The following is a 16,426-nucleotide window of genomic DNA, read 5'->3' as shown; positions in this document are numbered from 1 at the left end:
TAAATAAATAAATAAATAAATAAATAAATAAATAAATAAACTAGTTTACATTAAGTTGGAATAAAGTTAACCAAATTAATACAAACATGTTTTATTGCACTTCTCTTTATTCACAGATATGGCCTTTTTTTCTTTTATTTACTAATGAAATGTTTGTGACAACCCAGGTGAAACAAGTCTATTGGTACCATTTAATAAACAGCCTGTGCTCACTTTGTGTCTTGGTTTCACATTTTGGTAATCCTCACAATTTTTTAAATATTTCATTATTATTATATTTGTTATGGTGATCTTTGATCAGTGATCATTAATGTTATGGGAGGCGGAGTTTGCAGTGAGCAGAGATCACTCCATTGCACTCCAACCTGGGCAACAGAGTGAGACTCCATCTCAAAAAAAAAAAAAAAGAAAGTTTTTATATGTAGGGTACAAAATAATATCTGACCAGGTCATGGGTGGGACTCCCGGGGACCTCGCTGCTAACTCTTGTTGCTTTGGCGGAGTGGGGTGGGGGGAAGGGAGGATCGTTAGTGCTGCCACCTGGAGTGAGAGCCACCCCTTGGTTTCTGAGGGCACCATCAAGGGACACAGGACCCAGGAAGCCCAGGATGGTTAGTGCAACTAGGGATGAGGGCCAGGGAGAAGCAGGTGCTCTGGAGTGGCCGGGAAAAGTCCAGACACAGAGGCTTAGGAGCTTCCTGTTAAGTGTGTGGGTTCCGCTCTGTCTCCGCCAGGCACTCTGACTAGGGATGGATGATCCCTCTCTTCAGGCGCTCCGTGGTGCTCTTGCTGCCAGCAAAGGTGGTCCGGATCCCTTTGCCCATCTCCCCTGTGACCGACAGCAGTTCCGTGTGGGTGCTCTGGCAGCCCTGGGCGCCAGGTGGTTTCATGGCCTGCACGCAGCCCATGGAAGGCGGTCCAAAGTCGTTAAACAGCGGTCTGAAAGGGACAGCAGCTCCTGGCACTGAACCCGACGGCGACAGGACGCTTCCTGTAGGGACCGGGGTGCCCGGCCCAGGGGTGCTGGAGCCGGGGGTGCTGCTGGGGGCAGGCATGATGGATCTGTAGAACATCCTCAACTTCTGGGCACTGCGGAGCCAGCAGGCCGCTCCTCGGGGGTTGGCTGCCTGGCCGCTCAGCCGAGATCTGATTTGCAAGCTGGCTGCACACCCCGTACTAAATCTATGTTAAATTTTTTAACTGCCGTTTTTATTAATCTAAATACAGTTCAGATATTCTCGATGAAAATTTCACATTTGAGTTGAGACGTACTAAAATGTAAAATACACAATGGATTTCAAAGATTTCATAGGAAAAAAATGCAAACTATCTCTAGTAATTTTTACATTGATTACATGTTGCCACAGTATTTTGGATTTATTGAGTTAAAATATGCATTATTTTTTTAAAAAATCTATGCTACATTTTTGTTAAAAAAATTTAAATAAACTATGAAATTACTTCTTGGGATAGAAAAGGGGACATTATTAAATATTTACCTAAATTTTTTTCAAAAACGTATCTTTAACAAAAACATTATCAAACAAAACAAAAGTATTTTAATTTTGAATAGGTAAAATAAACTTATTCCTGCTGAAATTCAATCCTGGTATGATTTCTTTTTTACGCATTTGAGGACTCTGTTTATAACCCAGATAAAACATAAAGCTTATGAAACTCCTCTGAGAATGTCGAACACAAATTACTTGTATAGATATCAGGGTGCAGATGATGCTGAGGCCGGGCTGGCTGAAGAAGAGCAGGATGAAGATGCTGTACTGGCACAGGGGCTGGCCCCAGGTCACCCGCCCTTCATGTACGTGGCGATGGTCACCTGGCTCACCAGCAAAGTGAACAACAGGTCGTTGGTGGCCAGCCGCATACCAGTGTGTAGAAGGCGGTCTCCTTCTGCTCCTCGCGTGACTTGCACAGCAGCACGATGGCCACCAGGTTGCCCACCACCCCGAAAATGGACGGTCCAAGGCTGTCCAGCAGATTGGGCTCCAGGTGAGGGACACATTGACCTGGGAAGGGGTTAACATGACGGTGGCTGGTGGTGTGCAGCCCTGGAGTGTGAAGCTGAGTCTGGGGTGATGGAAGAGAGACAAAGCCTCCATGAGTGAAATGACCACCTGCAGGATGTCAGAGCCACGCCCAGGAAACGGGATGCTAACATGACAAGAGAGGATCTCAGTCCTACTCTCTGGATTGCAACCACTTACCAACTGCAGCCACCCAAATCTCCAGGCTCGCTCTGCTCCTGCCAGCGGCACACCATTGCTGATCTTAATATGTGTAAACTGAGCCTCACATTCCTCTTCCTCCCCCCCACACCCCCCCACACCTATCTCACTACTCTGACAAGAGCCATCTTCAGGGAAAGGTAACTCCCTAGTATTATTCCTGACAGATTCTGAGTTAATAAAATGCTCATGGAAACCCTGGAAGACAATTTGGAGAGTGTTCTCTTTCCTCCCTGGCTCCGCTGGCAATGCCCCATCTCCACGCCTTCTACCCAATGGCCCAAATCCCATGTCACGTGTAGCGGCCCCAGTGGTGGCCTCTGCACGACCCCCTATGGTCAGCCCTCAGCTGTCTTGGACCAGCCTCCAGTCTGCCTTCACCTCCTCCTGCTCAGCCTGGAAAGTGCCAGGGCTTTGGCTTCTGAGAGCCAGGTCTCAGTGGCTGCGATTTAGGGATCTGAGGTCAGAGTAGCCAGTTTTCAAAAACGTGGGAAACAAGAGGGCCAGCGGGATGGATCTGGAAAGAACAGTGCTGGGTTACTCGTTCAACTTTTTTCCTTCCTTCAAACATGAGTCCCAGCTTTGCTGTGCCCCCCGTGTAGGCTGTGGGAGGACAGCTTCCAGGTGTGCGCCGCACGCACGGGTGGCAGGAAGCCTGGGTTCCGGCTCTGGCCGCTGTCCGCCCCAGTCACTAGCAGTGTCAGCAGCTACTGATGTTGGCGGCTGCCGCTCACTGGCATTTATAAAGTACTCCACCCTTGGCTGGGTGCGGAGGCTCACGCCTGTAATCCCACCACTTTGGGAGGCCAAGGCGGGTGGATCACCTGAGGTCAGGAGTTGGAGACCAGCCTGGCCAATATGGCAAAACCCTGCCTCTACTAAAAATACTAGAATTAGCCGGGTGTGGTGGCGGGTGCTTGTAATCCCAGCTACTGGGGAGGTTTAGGCAGGAGACTCGCTTGAACCCGGGAGGTGAAGGTTACAGTGAGCCGAGATCAGGCCATTGCATTCCACCCTGGGCAAAATGAGCGACACTCTGCCTCAAATAAAGAAAACAAAACGAAACAACAAAAACCCCTGCTCCTCCACCCCCTAGCATCAGAATACAGCAGAACATTTAGGTACCCACAGAACATAAACCAAGATGGTCTGTGTCCTGCATTTTAACAAACATTAGAGTTTTAAAAGAACTGAAATCATGTAGAATGTATCCTCCAGCCAAAATGGCATCCAATTCAAAATAAAAAAGTAAGATAACAGCAAAATCTTAAATACTTGAAAGATAAACAGCACACATTTTAGTTTTGTTGGTTTTTTTCTTTTTTACATTTTTATTTATTTTATTTTAAGTTCTGGGGTACATGTGCAGGATGTGCAGGTTTGTTACACAGGTAAATTTGTGCCATGGTGGTTTGCTATACATATCAACCCATTGCCTTGGCATTAAACCCAGCATGCATTAACTATTTTTCCTGATGCTCTCCCTCTCCCGCCCCCATCCAGGGGCCCCATTGTGTGTTGTTTCCTTCCCTGTGTCCATGTGTTCTCATTGTTCAGGTCCTACTTATAAGTGAGAACATTAGGTGTTTCGCTTTCTGTTTCTGCATTAGTTTCCTGAGGATAATGGCTTCCTGTTCCATCCATGTCCCTGCAAAGGACATGATCTCATTCTTTTTTTATGGCTGCATAGTATTCCATGTTGTATGTGTACCGCATTTTCTTCATCCAGTCTATCATTGATGGACATTTGGATTGATTCCCTGTCTTTGCTATTGTGAATACCGCTAAACAGCAAGCACACTCCTAAGGGAAAGGTCTCAAGGGAAACTATTAAATATATTAAACTGAATAAAAATACGACATATCACACTTGATTCAACACAGGTAAAGCCAGTGCTGGCAGGAAAATGTGTTTCACTAAATGTGTATGACGGAAAAGTAGAAATTTCTCAAATAAAATTTCAGCTATCACATCAAGAAAGTAGAAAATAGTAGCAAAATAAAACCAAAACAAATATAAGAAAGAAGCCCGAGCTCTGAGCGGCAGCCGTGGCCACCGGCAACAGCACCGCCACGAGTGTCTTGCGGGCTTTCCTCAGAGGAGCCTGTCAGCATCCTCCAGTTCCAGGCGCTCTAGCCCCTGTCCTGCTTCAAGAGGCTTTTTCCAACCAGAGGCCTCTCCTCCATAGCCTGAAGGCTCGGCCAATTCCCACGAAGTTTGCCGGGAACGCAAGGCTGTCACTGATATTCGTGGGACCAAGACTTGTGCGCAGGTTGCACACATTGGCCACTGTCTGTGCCACGTGCAATGACGCCGCCTGAGGCGCGCACACCTCACGCGCACCCGCGTAACGGCTTGGCTAGCCTGTAACGGCTAGGCCTGGCTCTGCGTTCCTGGCTTGGCTTGGCGTTCCTCGCTTGGCTCGGCGTTAATCGCTTTACCCGGTGTTTCTCGCTTGGATTGACGTTTCCTCCATCGCGTTCCTTTGCTGGGCTTGACCTTTTCGCTGCTGGGCTTGGCATTCCCTTGGCTGGGTTGGGTGTTTCCTTTGGGCGGGGCGGGGCGGGGGTTGGCCCTTCCTGGGGGGGGGGGGGGGGCGCGGGATCACCCCGGGTGGGCGTGGGCTTTCCCCGGCTGGGTGTGGGTTTTCCCGGGTGGGGTGGGCTGGGGTCCCCTGCTGGGGTTGGCAAGTTTTGGCTGGGATTGACCTTTCTCTTCAAACAGATTGGAAACCCAGAATTTCCTGCTAGTTGGTGAAACTGGTTGGTAGACGCGATGTGCTCGCCACTACCGGCCTCCCCTGGCTGTTCAAAGCAGATGGTGGCTGAGGTTTCTTCAATACCCGCTGCCTCCGCTGTGAAGAAGCCATTTGGTCTCAGGAGCAAGATGGGCAAGTGGTGCCACCACTGCTTCCCCTGCTGCAGGGCGAGCGGCAAGAGCAACGTGGGTGCTTCTGGAGACCAGGACGACTCCGCTATGAAGACACTTAGAAGCAAGATGGCCAAGTGGTGCTGCCACTGCTTCCCCTGCTGCAGGAGGAGCGGCAAGAGCAACGTGGGCACTTCTGGGGACCACCATGCCTCTGCTATGAAGACACTTAGGAGCAAGATGGCCAAGTGGTGCTGCCACTGCTTCCCCCGCTGCAAGAGGCGCGGGGAGAGCAACGTGGAAGCTTGGGAAGACTACGACGACAGCGCCTTCATGGAGCCCAGGTACCACGTCCCCAGCTGCAAGGGGCCCGGGGAGAGCAACGTGGAAGCTTGGGAAGACTACGACGACAGCGCCTTCATGGAGCCCAGGTACCACGTCCCCCGCTGCAAGGGGCGCGGGGAGAGCAACGTGGAAGCTTGGGAAGACTACGACGACAGCGCCTTCATGGAGCCCAGGTACCACGTCCCCCGCTGCAAGGGGCGCGGGGAGAGCAACGTGGAAGCTTGCGAAGACTACCACGACAGTGCCTTCATGGAGCCCAGGTACCACGTCCCCAGCTGCAAGGGGCGCGGGGAGAGCAACGTGGAAGCTTGGGAAGACTACGACGACAGCGCCTTCATGGAGCCCAGGTACCACGTCCCCAGCTGCAAGGGGCGCGGGGAGAGCAACGTGGAAGCTTGGGAAGACTACGACGACAGCGCCTTCATGGAGCCCAGGTACCACGTCCCCCGCTGCAAGGGGCGCGGGGAGAGCAACGTGGAAGCTTGCGAAGACTACCACGACAGTGCCTTCATGGAGCCCAGGTACCACGTCCCCAGCTGCAAGGGGCGCGGGGAGAGCAACGTGGAAGCTTGGGAAGACTACGACGACAGCGCCTTCATGGAGCCCAGGTACCACGTCCGTGGAGAAGATCTGGACAAGCTCCACAGAGCTGCCTGGTGGGGTAAAGTCCCCAGAAAGGATCTCATCGTCATGCTCAGGGACACTGACGTGAACAAGACGGACAAACAAAAGAGGTAACCGGGCCTGGGCTGGGAGGAGGCGGGACGTGGGGGGATGATGGGGGCATACCCTCCTGGAGGGATCCGGGTCCTGGCTTTCTGTTCCTCCGCAGGCCCCACACCACCCTGGGTGTGGAAACCTCAGAGAGGTCAGGGCACAGGCCCTTTATGAACAACAACACAGAAACAAAACTTTAGCTGATTTCCTATCCGATTATAATTTCCCTTATAGAACACTAATAGACTGTATGAAAGTGACTTAACTCGCAAAATCAAGTCGATGCAGCAGATTATTTTTAATGTACACATTTTAAAACAATGTTCTATACATTATAGAAAGGTGTATATTGAGAACTAAGTCCCATAATATATCAACTTCTGGGCGAAATATTTTTCAAATAATATCCAATATGGATTTGATATCAATGTACCCTATGTAAATATGTCCTTTACTGAGGAACCTTACAAGGAAACTGAAATGGGAAGATGGTTTGTGTCCTTGAATAGGAAGATTCGTTTTTCTTAAGATGTGAGCTTTTTCTGTGTTTATCACTTTTACGTAAGCCAAATAAAAATAGCAAAGTTTTAGCATTTTTACATTGCACATCCTGTATTTTATTGCTGTAATAAATTAATTTTTTGTACCAGAATGGAAAAAGACTTGCTTTTCCAGATATCAAAATGTGAATGTGCTATTTCCACAAATTGTTTACTAACAACTGAAAAAATATCAATGAATAGAACAGAATAGGAAATCCAGAAATACCCAAATATATGTAAGAATTTAGCACTTGATAATGGTGATGTTTCATATTGATAAAGCAAGATTAATCATTAATAAATGAATTGCATGCTGTTTGGAGAAAACTAGCTAGATTTTTATGTCACAAAAGTAAGTTCCTAGAGTATAGATTAAAATTTTTAAATATACAAAAGGAGAAAAGTACCAGAAGAAAACACAAAAGCCTGTTTATATATGCAACTATTTATTTATTTATTTATTTTTCTGGGACAGAATCTCACTCTGTTGCCCAGGCTGGAGTTCAGTGGCGCAATATCAGCTCACTACAACCTCCGCCTCCCGAGTTCGAGCAATTCTCTGCCTCAGCCTTTTGAGTAGCTAGGATTACAGGTGCCCGCCACCACACCCGGCTAATTTTTTGTATTTTCAATAGAGGCAGGATTTCACCATCTTGGCCAGGTTGGTCTTGAACTCCTATCCTTGTGATCCACCCGCCTCAGCCTCCCTAAGTGCTGAGATTACAAGCCTGAGCCACTGAACCAAGCATATATATGCAGATATAATAAAATAAGCTCAATTTAAGATTGGGCAAGGTACTTTTTTGCATATCTACCAGTGACTTGTGCACATAGGAAAACGTAGTGTTCCTGGTAAGAGAAGGAATTTAAGTTAGAAGAGGAATGAAATACTGTTTTCTATTGAAGTTAGAAGAGGAATGAAAGGCCGGCCGCGGTGGCTCATGCCTGTAATCCCAGCACTTTGGGAGGCCAAGGCAGGTGGATTACGAGGTCAAGAATTTGAGACTAGCATGGCCAGCATGGTGAAACCCCGTCTCTACTAAAAAATACAAAAAATTAGCCAGGCATGGTGGCATGCACCTGTAATCCCAGCTACTCAGGAGGCTGAGGCAAGAGAATTGCTTGAACCAGGGAGGTGGAGGTTGCAGTGGACTGAGATTGCACCACTACACTCCAGCCTGGATGATGGAATGAGACTTCATCTCAAAAATAAATAAATTAATTAATAATAAAAATAAATAAATAAAGGAATGAAATACTGTCTTCTATCCACAAAGTTTGTGAGGGTGAAGAACAGTGGTACTTATGTAGTTGCTGAAAGTTTAGGCTGCTGCAACTTTTCTAACACACTTCGATGATAAGTACCACATGTTAAAAGTGTGTATGCCTTTTACCTATCAACTCTATTATACTGAAATATCTATATGAAATAGAGACATATGTTTTTCTTGGTATTGCTTAAAATAGCAGTGTATTGAGAAGAGCTCACATAACGATTTTATGAAAAAATTTCAGTGCATCCATAGGATGGAATAACATGTAACCATTGAAGGTGTCAGTAGATACAGAGATATGTTGATGTGCAAAGATGTACTTTGCTATATGAAGTGAGGAAAAAATCAGTTTGTTAATACACCTACACAAACAGAATCTGCTCTTGTGTTACCTGAAAACATGTAGAAAACATAATCAAACTTATTTCTGGGGATTTGTAAGTGAAGTTCTTCCCTTTCTCTTATCTGTGATTTCTGCAATGAATATCTGAAAAGTTTTAGTTAAATTTCACTAGTAATGAAATAATCCTTGGGAAGAGAAGGAATGTGCTACTTGCATAGATACAAATAATTTCTCACATTTTGTTATTTATTTTTATTCCTGTGGATAACTATCTTCTGTGAACTTTTACCCTCTTGAGAAGTAGAGGGTTTCTGTTTACCTGTTCCTGTAGATTTTATTGTATATACATTTTATTATAAAATTATCTTTTCATTATATATATAAACATGTGTAAAAGGTATGAATTAATTATTTTATTTTAGTTATATATTTATGAAAACTAAAATAGCAAATATAAATGACCATTACTATTGTAAATGTATTGCTCTACTCAACAGGAGCATTCTTTAAAAATATTGAACTCCCAAGCTGTGTTTATGCATTCTTTCAATCCGTTTAGTCATCAAACATAAGCCAGACACCTATTATGTGGAAGGCATATTCTACCATCTCTCAGGATCCTTCCATCTTTGAAAACTTCATATTTACCTGCTGGGCCTGAGCAAGTTGAGAGATTTAAAATTGGGGCATTAGGAGGTAATCTCAATTGAAACTTTTCTTCCTTCCTTTCAAACAAAAGCATTTCTGAAGGTAGACAATAGTAAAAGATAACCCTCAACTACCCTTCTGAAAATGTATAAGTCTTGGGTAAAGACTGTTTTAGTACTTTTAAGAACTAAAATGTGGCACACAAACAGCATGGAATACTATGCAGTCATAAAAGAAAGAATGAGAGCATGTCCTTTGCAGGGACATGGATGGTGTTGAAGGCCATTATCCTTAGCAAACTAATACAGGAATAGAAAACCAAGTACCGCACGGTCTCACTTATAGGTGAGAGCTAAATGATGAGAACGCACGGACATCTAGAGGAAAGCGACACACACTGGGGCCTATCAGAGGGTGAATGGTGGGAGGAGGGAAAGAAGCAGGAAATAGAACTAATGGGTACTGGGCTTAACACCTGGGTAGTGAAATAATTTGTACAACCAACCCCCTTGACACGTTTTTACCTATGTAACAAACCTGCACCTCCTGCACCTGTATCCCTGAAAGTAAACGTTGAAAAAAAGCTCCACAAATAGTTTCATAAATTCATTTTAAAAGGATAAGAATTATAACAGTCTTAAATCCTAATATGAATGATTGGAAATATCTAATGTACATACATTGTATAAATCTAAGTATTGATAAAAATGAGCCCATGCCATTCATTTGAATTTCAAGCTTTCTTTGGCTTAAAGTTTTTGAAAACCAAAGTAAGAAATAGATTATTTTAGAAATTTGTTTGTGTTTTCACCTCAGCCCTCTTATTCCATACTTCTTTTAAGAACTAAAATTTATCTAAATGCTAGTCATCTGACTGGAACCGCCCCAGACGTGTTATATTGTAACATATTCTACTTAATGTAAGGCACCAGGGATTGTATGATGCCCCATTATTGTATGTCTCAATAAGAGAATTATTTAAATGCTGCCAATTATAGTTATAGTAAATCATGAATTATAAGTGGTATTTCAGTGTGAGAAATGGTGAAACATAGAGACAATGATCATCTTAGAATCACTAAAATACATCGTTACCTATAATCTTTAAAACATACCTGAAAGTGTAGGTATAATTGTATCATCTCATTGAATTCAAATGTTGTCTTTAGTGGTATTAGTAAAAATTATAATATCTTACAATTACTGAGCTGTTATTTGTGTTAGGAACTATTCTATATCTTTCATGTAGAGTCTTATTTAAGCATTACTGTGGTTTCCTCTGAGAAATCGACTCTTTTCATTCCCATTTTATTGATGAGGAAATTGAGAGCCAAAATAGGTAAGCAACAGCTGGGAAGCATCAGAGCTTCAAGTAGGATTCCAGCCCACGTTGAATGCCATTCAAGGGCTCTGGTCTTCCTATTCAAATAGGCTGCTCTTTCATTCATACAGTGAGTCATGAGGTAATAAGTAGTGTGCTTTCTTCAAAGGGAAATTAAGTTTGTTTTGAAGGCAGAGTAATAGCAGGCTATTCTGTGTTTGCTATTGCATGAATCATTGATGTAGCTGTAGATAGTGCACTACAATTTCCTAAAAAGTCTTCTCACTCTCATAGGACTGCTCTACATCTGGCCTCTGCCAATGGGAATTCAGAAATAGTAAAACTCCTGATGGACAGACGATGTCAACTTGATGTCCTTGACAACAAAAAGAGGACAGCTCTGATCAAGGTATGCAGTAGTCAACTATATCAGCATGAGATGGCTTTGATTTCAATACATAGCATAAAAATGAGTTTTCTCATTTAAATGGAACTAGTTGGTGAAAGCTGTGGAATGTTACTTTTAATTCTCAGGACTTATAATTTATTTTTGGTCTAATACTGACAGGCTGTACAATGCCAAGAAGATGAATGTGCATTAATGTTGCTGGAACATGGCACTGATCCAAATATTCCAGATGAGTATGGAAATACTGCTCTACACTATGCTATCTACAATGAAGATAAATTAATGGCGAAAGCACTGCTCTTATACGGTGCTGATATTGAATCAAAAAACAAGGTATGGGTCTACCAATTTCATCTTCAAAATACTGAAATGCATTTATTTTAACGTTGACCTGGGTAAGGGCCAGTTTTCCATATTTGGGAGCTCAAGCATAACCTGAATGAAAATAGTTTGAAATGAGTTAATTATCTAAGACTTTATTTTAAATATTGTTACTTTTAAAGAAGCATTCGAGGGTACAGTTTTTTTTTTTTTTAATGCTCTTGTGGTTTATGTTTTTTTTAAAAACACTGAATTTGTATAAGGTAATACTTTGTTTTTTTTTTCATGCCAGGTTTTTTTTCCCCTAATAAATGTAAAATGACAAAATTTGCCCTGGAAATAGGTTTTACGTTAAAACTCCAAGAAAACTCAAACACGGTTCAGTGAATAGTAATCCTGCCCCTTTGGCAAGTTCCAAAAAAAAAAAAAAGCAAAAAAAAAACAGTAATAGATATGAGGTGATGGATTTCTCAGTGACAAGTCTTTTTCTCAGTGACAAGTCTTAAGATATTTCTTATTGCACATGAGGCAGAAGCGGAAAGGGAAAAAGACAGCAATCAGAAATATCAAGGCCAATTTGGAAATTGGGTAACGGAGGGAAAGACCATGAAGAGGTTTTCTGTGTGTGTGTGTTGCTGTTGATCATTCATTTGTTTCCTTTGTATGGTGAGACAAGGTTCTTTTCAATTTTAGAGAATGACAGTTTTCAGTTTGGGAGAGGGAGTTAGTGGGTTGTAAACTGCTTAGAGATCAATTTCAGGAAGCCTCTGAGGATCCAGATAGGCAGTAAATAGGTGGTAATGTAGTGGGAAACACTTGAGCAGAGGGAACGACAAGTAATTAACTGACTTAGTGTCCTATTCTGGTAAAAATGGCCAATTGGAGTCTCAACTCTGCTTTCAACTCTAGAATATCTTGATGGGAAGGTGGGTGATAAGGGGCTTATAAGGAGTAAGATCAGGTTGGATTTTGAGTTTACTAGACCTTGTTCTACTCTTACCAGGGAAAATTATGTGATGTTTTCAGCAAATGAGTCTCTCTCCTACTCTTTCCTCTTTTTGGCCAAATCCTCAAATGATAAAGGGAATTGGTTATGTGGATGAGCGCTGAGACTGAAGTAATCATCTATTGTACTAGCTTCCAGCTAGAGTTGTGCATTCCAGTTACCTCAGGAAAATTTTCAAATAATCCACAAGTCTAGGCTTTCCCCTGAAGGTTTTGATAGAGTAAGTCTAATATGTACATTTAAAAATGTTTCCTTGAAGCCAGGCGTGGTGTTGCAGGGCTGTAGTCCCAGCTGCTGGGGAGTCTGAGGTGGGAGGATTGCTTGAGCTCAGGAGTTCGAGTCTAGCCTGGTCAACATAATGAGACCCTGTCTCTAACAACAACAACAACAACAACAAATTTCTCAAAATCTGGATACACTTCTGCTTAAGAACCATGAATACATAAGTGTGATATGTAAATTCTTATGTCTCAGAAACTTAAGATATTTCCAGAAGAGTTGGAGTTGCATATGTGCTAATTCCTTTAAATCTTTCCTTTCCAATAACATTAATCTAACTTTTTTTTTGGTTTGTTTTTGAGATGGGGTCTCAATCTGTACCCCAGGCTGTAGTGCAGTGGTGTGATCACAGATTACCACAGCCTTGACCTCCCCAAGCTCAGGTGGTTCTCCAATCTCAGTGGTTTTTTTTGTTTTTGTTTTTTGTTTTTTTGTTTTTTAGTAGAGATGAGGTTAATGCCATGTTTTTCAGGCTGACCTTGAACTCCTGGGCTCAAGTGAATCACCCACCTCAGCCTCCCAAAATGCTAGGATTACAGGTGTGAGCCACCATTCCTGGCCAAGCCTGACTTTTATATGTGGATGAGACATTAAAATGAATATTATTGGCACTATCAGCTTACGGAATAATACCTTTTCCTTTATACCTTCTGTTATTCCCTGCCATTCAGAACGTCTTTAGAAATTTGCAGTGAGTAGTCTTTCGTTAAGTAGAGAATGGCCCTCTCAGGATTTTGTGTCTCTTTGTTCACTTATTCAAGTGCTTAGGTCAGTAAGTCATTGTTAAGAGCAGAGTTTTCTCAGTTAGAATTGTAGCAAATTCTAAACCTTTTTTTAAATCAATTGAAGCTGTATTGTGGACTATCCATTATGTCTCTTATGTTTGCAGAGCTTTGACATAATCAAGATGGCAGGTTTAAACACTAAAAACCATGGAGTTATTAAGAATACAGACGGGAATTCTGTTAGTTTCAGTAATCCTATGAACTGATGATTTAGTTAACAATCTGGAAAAAGTAAATACAAATAGATTTTAAATGAATGAATGGAAAAATTCTTCAAATGGGCAGTAGGAGTATTAATAGCAATTTTTATTGCACATTGGAGCTTGAACTTTTGGTAAAACGTGAAACTAAAGAAATATTTTACATTCAAATTCTTGCTTTATACACAAGAATTTTGTCTTAGGGTTGGATAATATAGAGATAAAAGATACATCCCCTGCCCTCAAGAAGCTCTTTGTTTAAATGGAAAAAAAATCATCATCCAAAAGTGCCATGCCAAATGCTGGGTTAGAAGCAAAGAGTCTTAGAAGCAGTAAATGTTGAAAATGAGTTTTTGAGATGATCAGAGTTGATGTGGTCAGGCAGCGAAGGGGTGTTTCCAAGGGAAGCAGCAGCATGTGGGAAAGCACAGAAGAGTAAGATGGAAGCAGCTACATTTGATTTACTTTCTATGAGTGTAAGTCCACGGGATCTTATATAAAGTTTCCAGTTCAGCTGAGAAATAGGTAATTTTTTGAATTACATATTGTTTTTGTTTTATATTGTTTTACAGCATGGCCTCACACCACTTTTGCTTGGTGTACATGGACAAAAACAGCAAGTGGTGAAATTTTTAATCAAGAAAAAAGCTAATTTAAGTGCACGTGACAGATGTGGAAGGTATAGTTATTTCTTTTAATCTGTGTGTTGTTCGAGATTGATAGCAGTCACTCAAGTCATAAATAATAAATTAGTAAGATTAAATTATACTTATTGGGACATAGTGATGAGTATCAACACAAATCAGTTAAGTAGAAAAACAATTATTTGGACTGGGCAACATGAAGAACAGTTTTAGTAGGATTCATCTTCTCTTATTGTATTGACTGATGTTATTTGTTGTATGATGTTTTTGGTTAGATGAGATTATGTTAGTTAAAGGGATTTCATGTTAATTTTATGAAATGTGAACTTTAGCTTTTAGTTTACTTTATGACCCAGTATTGAATGTCTTAACCTTTTCTAGTAGTTTTTAACCTCTGTGTCTTATATGCTTTTCTGCTAAATAGGCTGCATGAAACATAAGTAGGAGTTGAAAATCCTTTTTTCTATTCAATGACTCTGCTTTAAGTTGCCTTGTTTGAAGAATATTAATGTTAGCTTATCTCTACTTGACAATTAATTGCTATTCCCACATACGGTGGGTCCAACAGCTTTTCCTTTTTTATTTCCAGTGTATTTTGATGGTTTTATTTTTAATTGGTATGGAGAGAGGGAGTGAAGATAGTTTTAAGTGGATACACTTTTCCTTTTATGAAGGCAAGCCGTAGGTGGGTGATAAAGAGAAAAGAGCTAGGCTTTGAATTCACACAAGACTGGGTTTAATCCCTAGCTTTCTTACTTGGTAAGTGTGTGACCTTGGGAATCTTATTTACCACCAAATGTGTTGTCATATATGAAAAGTAGGAGAATATATCCTTCAAATTAATTGTGCATAAGTAAGGAAGATATATATGGCATTTAATTCAGTGCCTAGCACATGCTTATTGGCATCATTAACTGAAACTCCTATGACTATTCTTACCATTATTATTAATATTACTGCTTTCAGCAAGCAGAGAGGTCTTACTTATCTTACCCTCTAGCTGATTTTCTATTACAGCATATCAATCTAGGGAAGCTGTAAGGAAATTTTCACTTATAACCTTGTCCACTTCAGATAAGTGGCCCTAGCATTGTTTTTTGCCCATTGAAAGACTTTAAATTAATGTCTTCTACTTTCCAATACCTCACCGAGATAAGAGGTTTCCTTGTTGTCCCTTCTTTTAAACCTTGTTGGTATTTTACAAAGATGAACACTTAAGCACCCAAGTGCTTGTGTGTTTTAGTGCATGTAAATCTTTAATTCTGTATGGACAGGTAAGATGTTAAGTTGATAAAGTATATCAAATTAGCTTTTAAAATAAGTTTATTACAGTTCCTAAGGGAGAAATTATCTCTGTCATTTTAGAAATGCTCTGATACTTGCTGTATGTTGTGGATCAGCAAGTATAGTCAGCCTTCTACTCGAGCAAAATATTGATGTCTCTTCTAAAGATCTATCTGGACAGACAGCCAGAGACTGTGCTGTTTCTAGTCATCATAATGTGTAAGTGTTTACATTAAAAGGCGAATTAATGCTAAATTGAGGTTTAAAATAATTATAACAATAGCATCTTACATATCAGGTGAGATGTCATAGTGCGGTTCACCTAGTTTTAGAGTGGCAGTCAGTTAGTCCCCTGCATCAGCAAGAAATAAAAAAAAAAGCAAGATGATTTAGAAGTACCAATGGATACAGGATTCTTTATCTCAGGACTTTTAAGACCTTGATACTTAGAGATCCCAACATTGTTCATTTCATCCAAGTATAACACCTATGGATGGGATTAAAAAACAGTGTCATATCTTTCATTTTTCTGATTAGTTATTTGAGTCTTGAAATGTCCAGCTTAACAGAAAACCTTGTACTGTCTTCTGGTGACTATTTCCTACATACTCCTTGAATTTTTCAATAACTGAAGAGATTCACTAAATCCAAGGAAGACAGTCCCTTTTATCAAGTCAGAAGGAGGAGAATAAAAAGGACATTCCAGTCATTCTGATGTTTCCCTTGTTTCTGTTGCTGCGTTGTTGCCACTCAAACTGGTCCTGTTGCCTGGTAATGGTTGACCTTTGACACCAAGATGCCCTTACTGATTCAGATCCCTCAAGTCTTTAAGTTCCCATATCTATGCTTCTGTGCTCAGCCATTGTTCCCAAAGCACCAGCACCCTGCTCTGGCAGCTGGGCATCCTGACTTGATCTGCAGACAAAGTGAGCAAAATGACACTTGCCCCCATATTCAGAACCTAATGTGGAAACCACATCTTAGCCAAGAATTAGCTGAGACCTTCATGGTACAAAATCCTTTGAGGCCGTTGTTGGTCTTTTCTCTGGCAGATATTAATTGGGCTTGTTCTAAAGGGTCAGAGGGGTTCAAATAATGTGACAGAAAGAGATCAGTGTTTGTTTCTTCTTCTTTGCTATCAGATCTGTACTGTGAGGCACCTTTATATTCTCTATAGAACCTTAGGCAGTAGAAAG

General features: G+C 41.7%; 1 protein-coding gene and 1 pseudogene across 4 annotated transcripts in view; one reads left to right on the top strand and one right to left on the bottom strand.

Annotated features, from left to right (window-relative positions):
• Positions 1 to 407: 407 nt before the first annotated feature.
• Positions 408 to 1,073, bottom strand: LOC135965322 (cyclin-dependent kinase 2-associated protein 2 pseudogene; annotated as a pseudogene).
• A 3,988-nt stretch (positions 1,074 to 5,061) lies between these two features.
• LOC135964377 (POTE ankyrin domain family member B-like) overlaps positions 5,062 to 16,426 on the top strand; it is a 29,296-nt gene continuing 17,931 nt past the window's right edge. For 2 of the 4 annotated variants that reach the window (XM_065522594.1, XM_065522593.1), the window contains exons 1-6: positions 5,062 to 5,456; positions 6,066 to 6,191; positions 10,597 to 10,711; positions 10,871 to 11,044; positions 13,875 to 13,981; positions 15,312 to 15,449. In XM_065522594.1, the coding sequence (XP_065378666.1) occupies positions 5,062 to 5,456; positions 6,066 to 6,191; positions 10,597 to 10,711; positions 10,871 to 11,044; positions 13,875 to 13,981; positions 15,312 to 15,449 (1,055 nt within the window). Of the gene's footprint in view, positions 5,457 to 6,012; positions 6,192 to 10,596; positions 10,712 to 10,870; positions 11,045 to 13,874; positions 13,982 to 15,311; positions 15,450 to 16,426 lie in introns of all 4 variants that reach the window. The other 2 variants (XM_065522595.1, XM_065522592.1) reach the window with 2 other exon arrangements.

This window comes from Macaca fascicularis, chromosome 10, assembly GCF_037993035.2.
Source record: "Macaca fascicularis isolate 582-1 chromosome 10, T2T-MFA8v1.1".
Lineage (NCBI taxonomy): Eukaryota > Metazoa > Chordata > Mammalia > Primates > Cercopithecidae > Macaca > Macaca fascicularis.
This window is presented reverse-complemented; position numbering and strand designations above follow the sequence as displayed.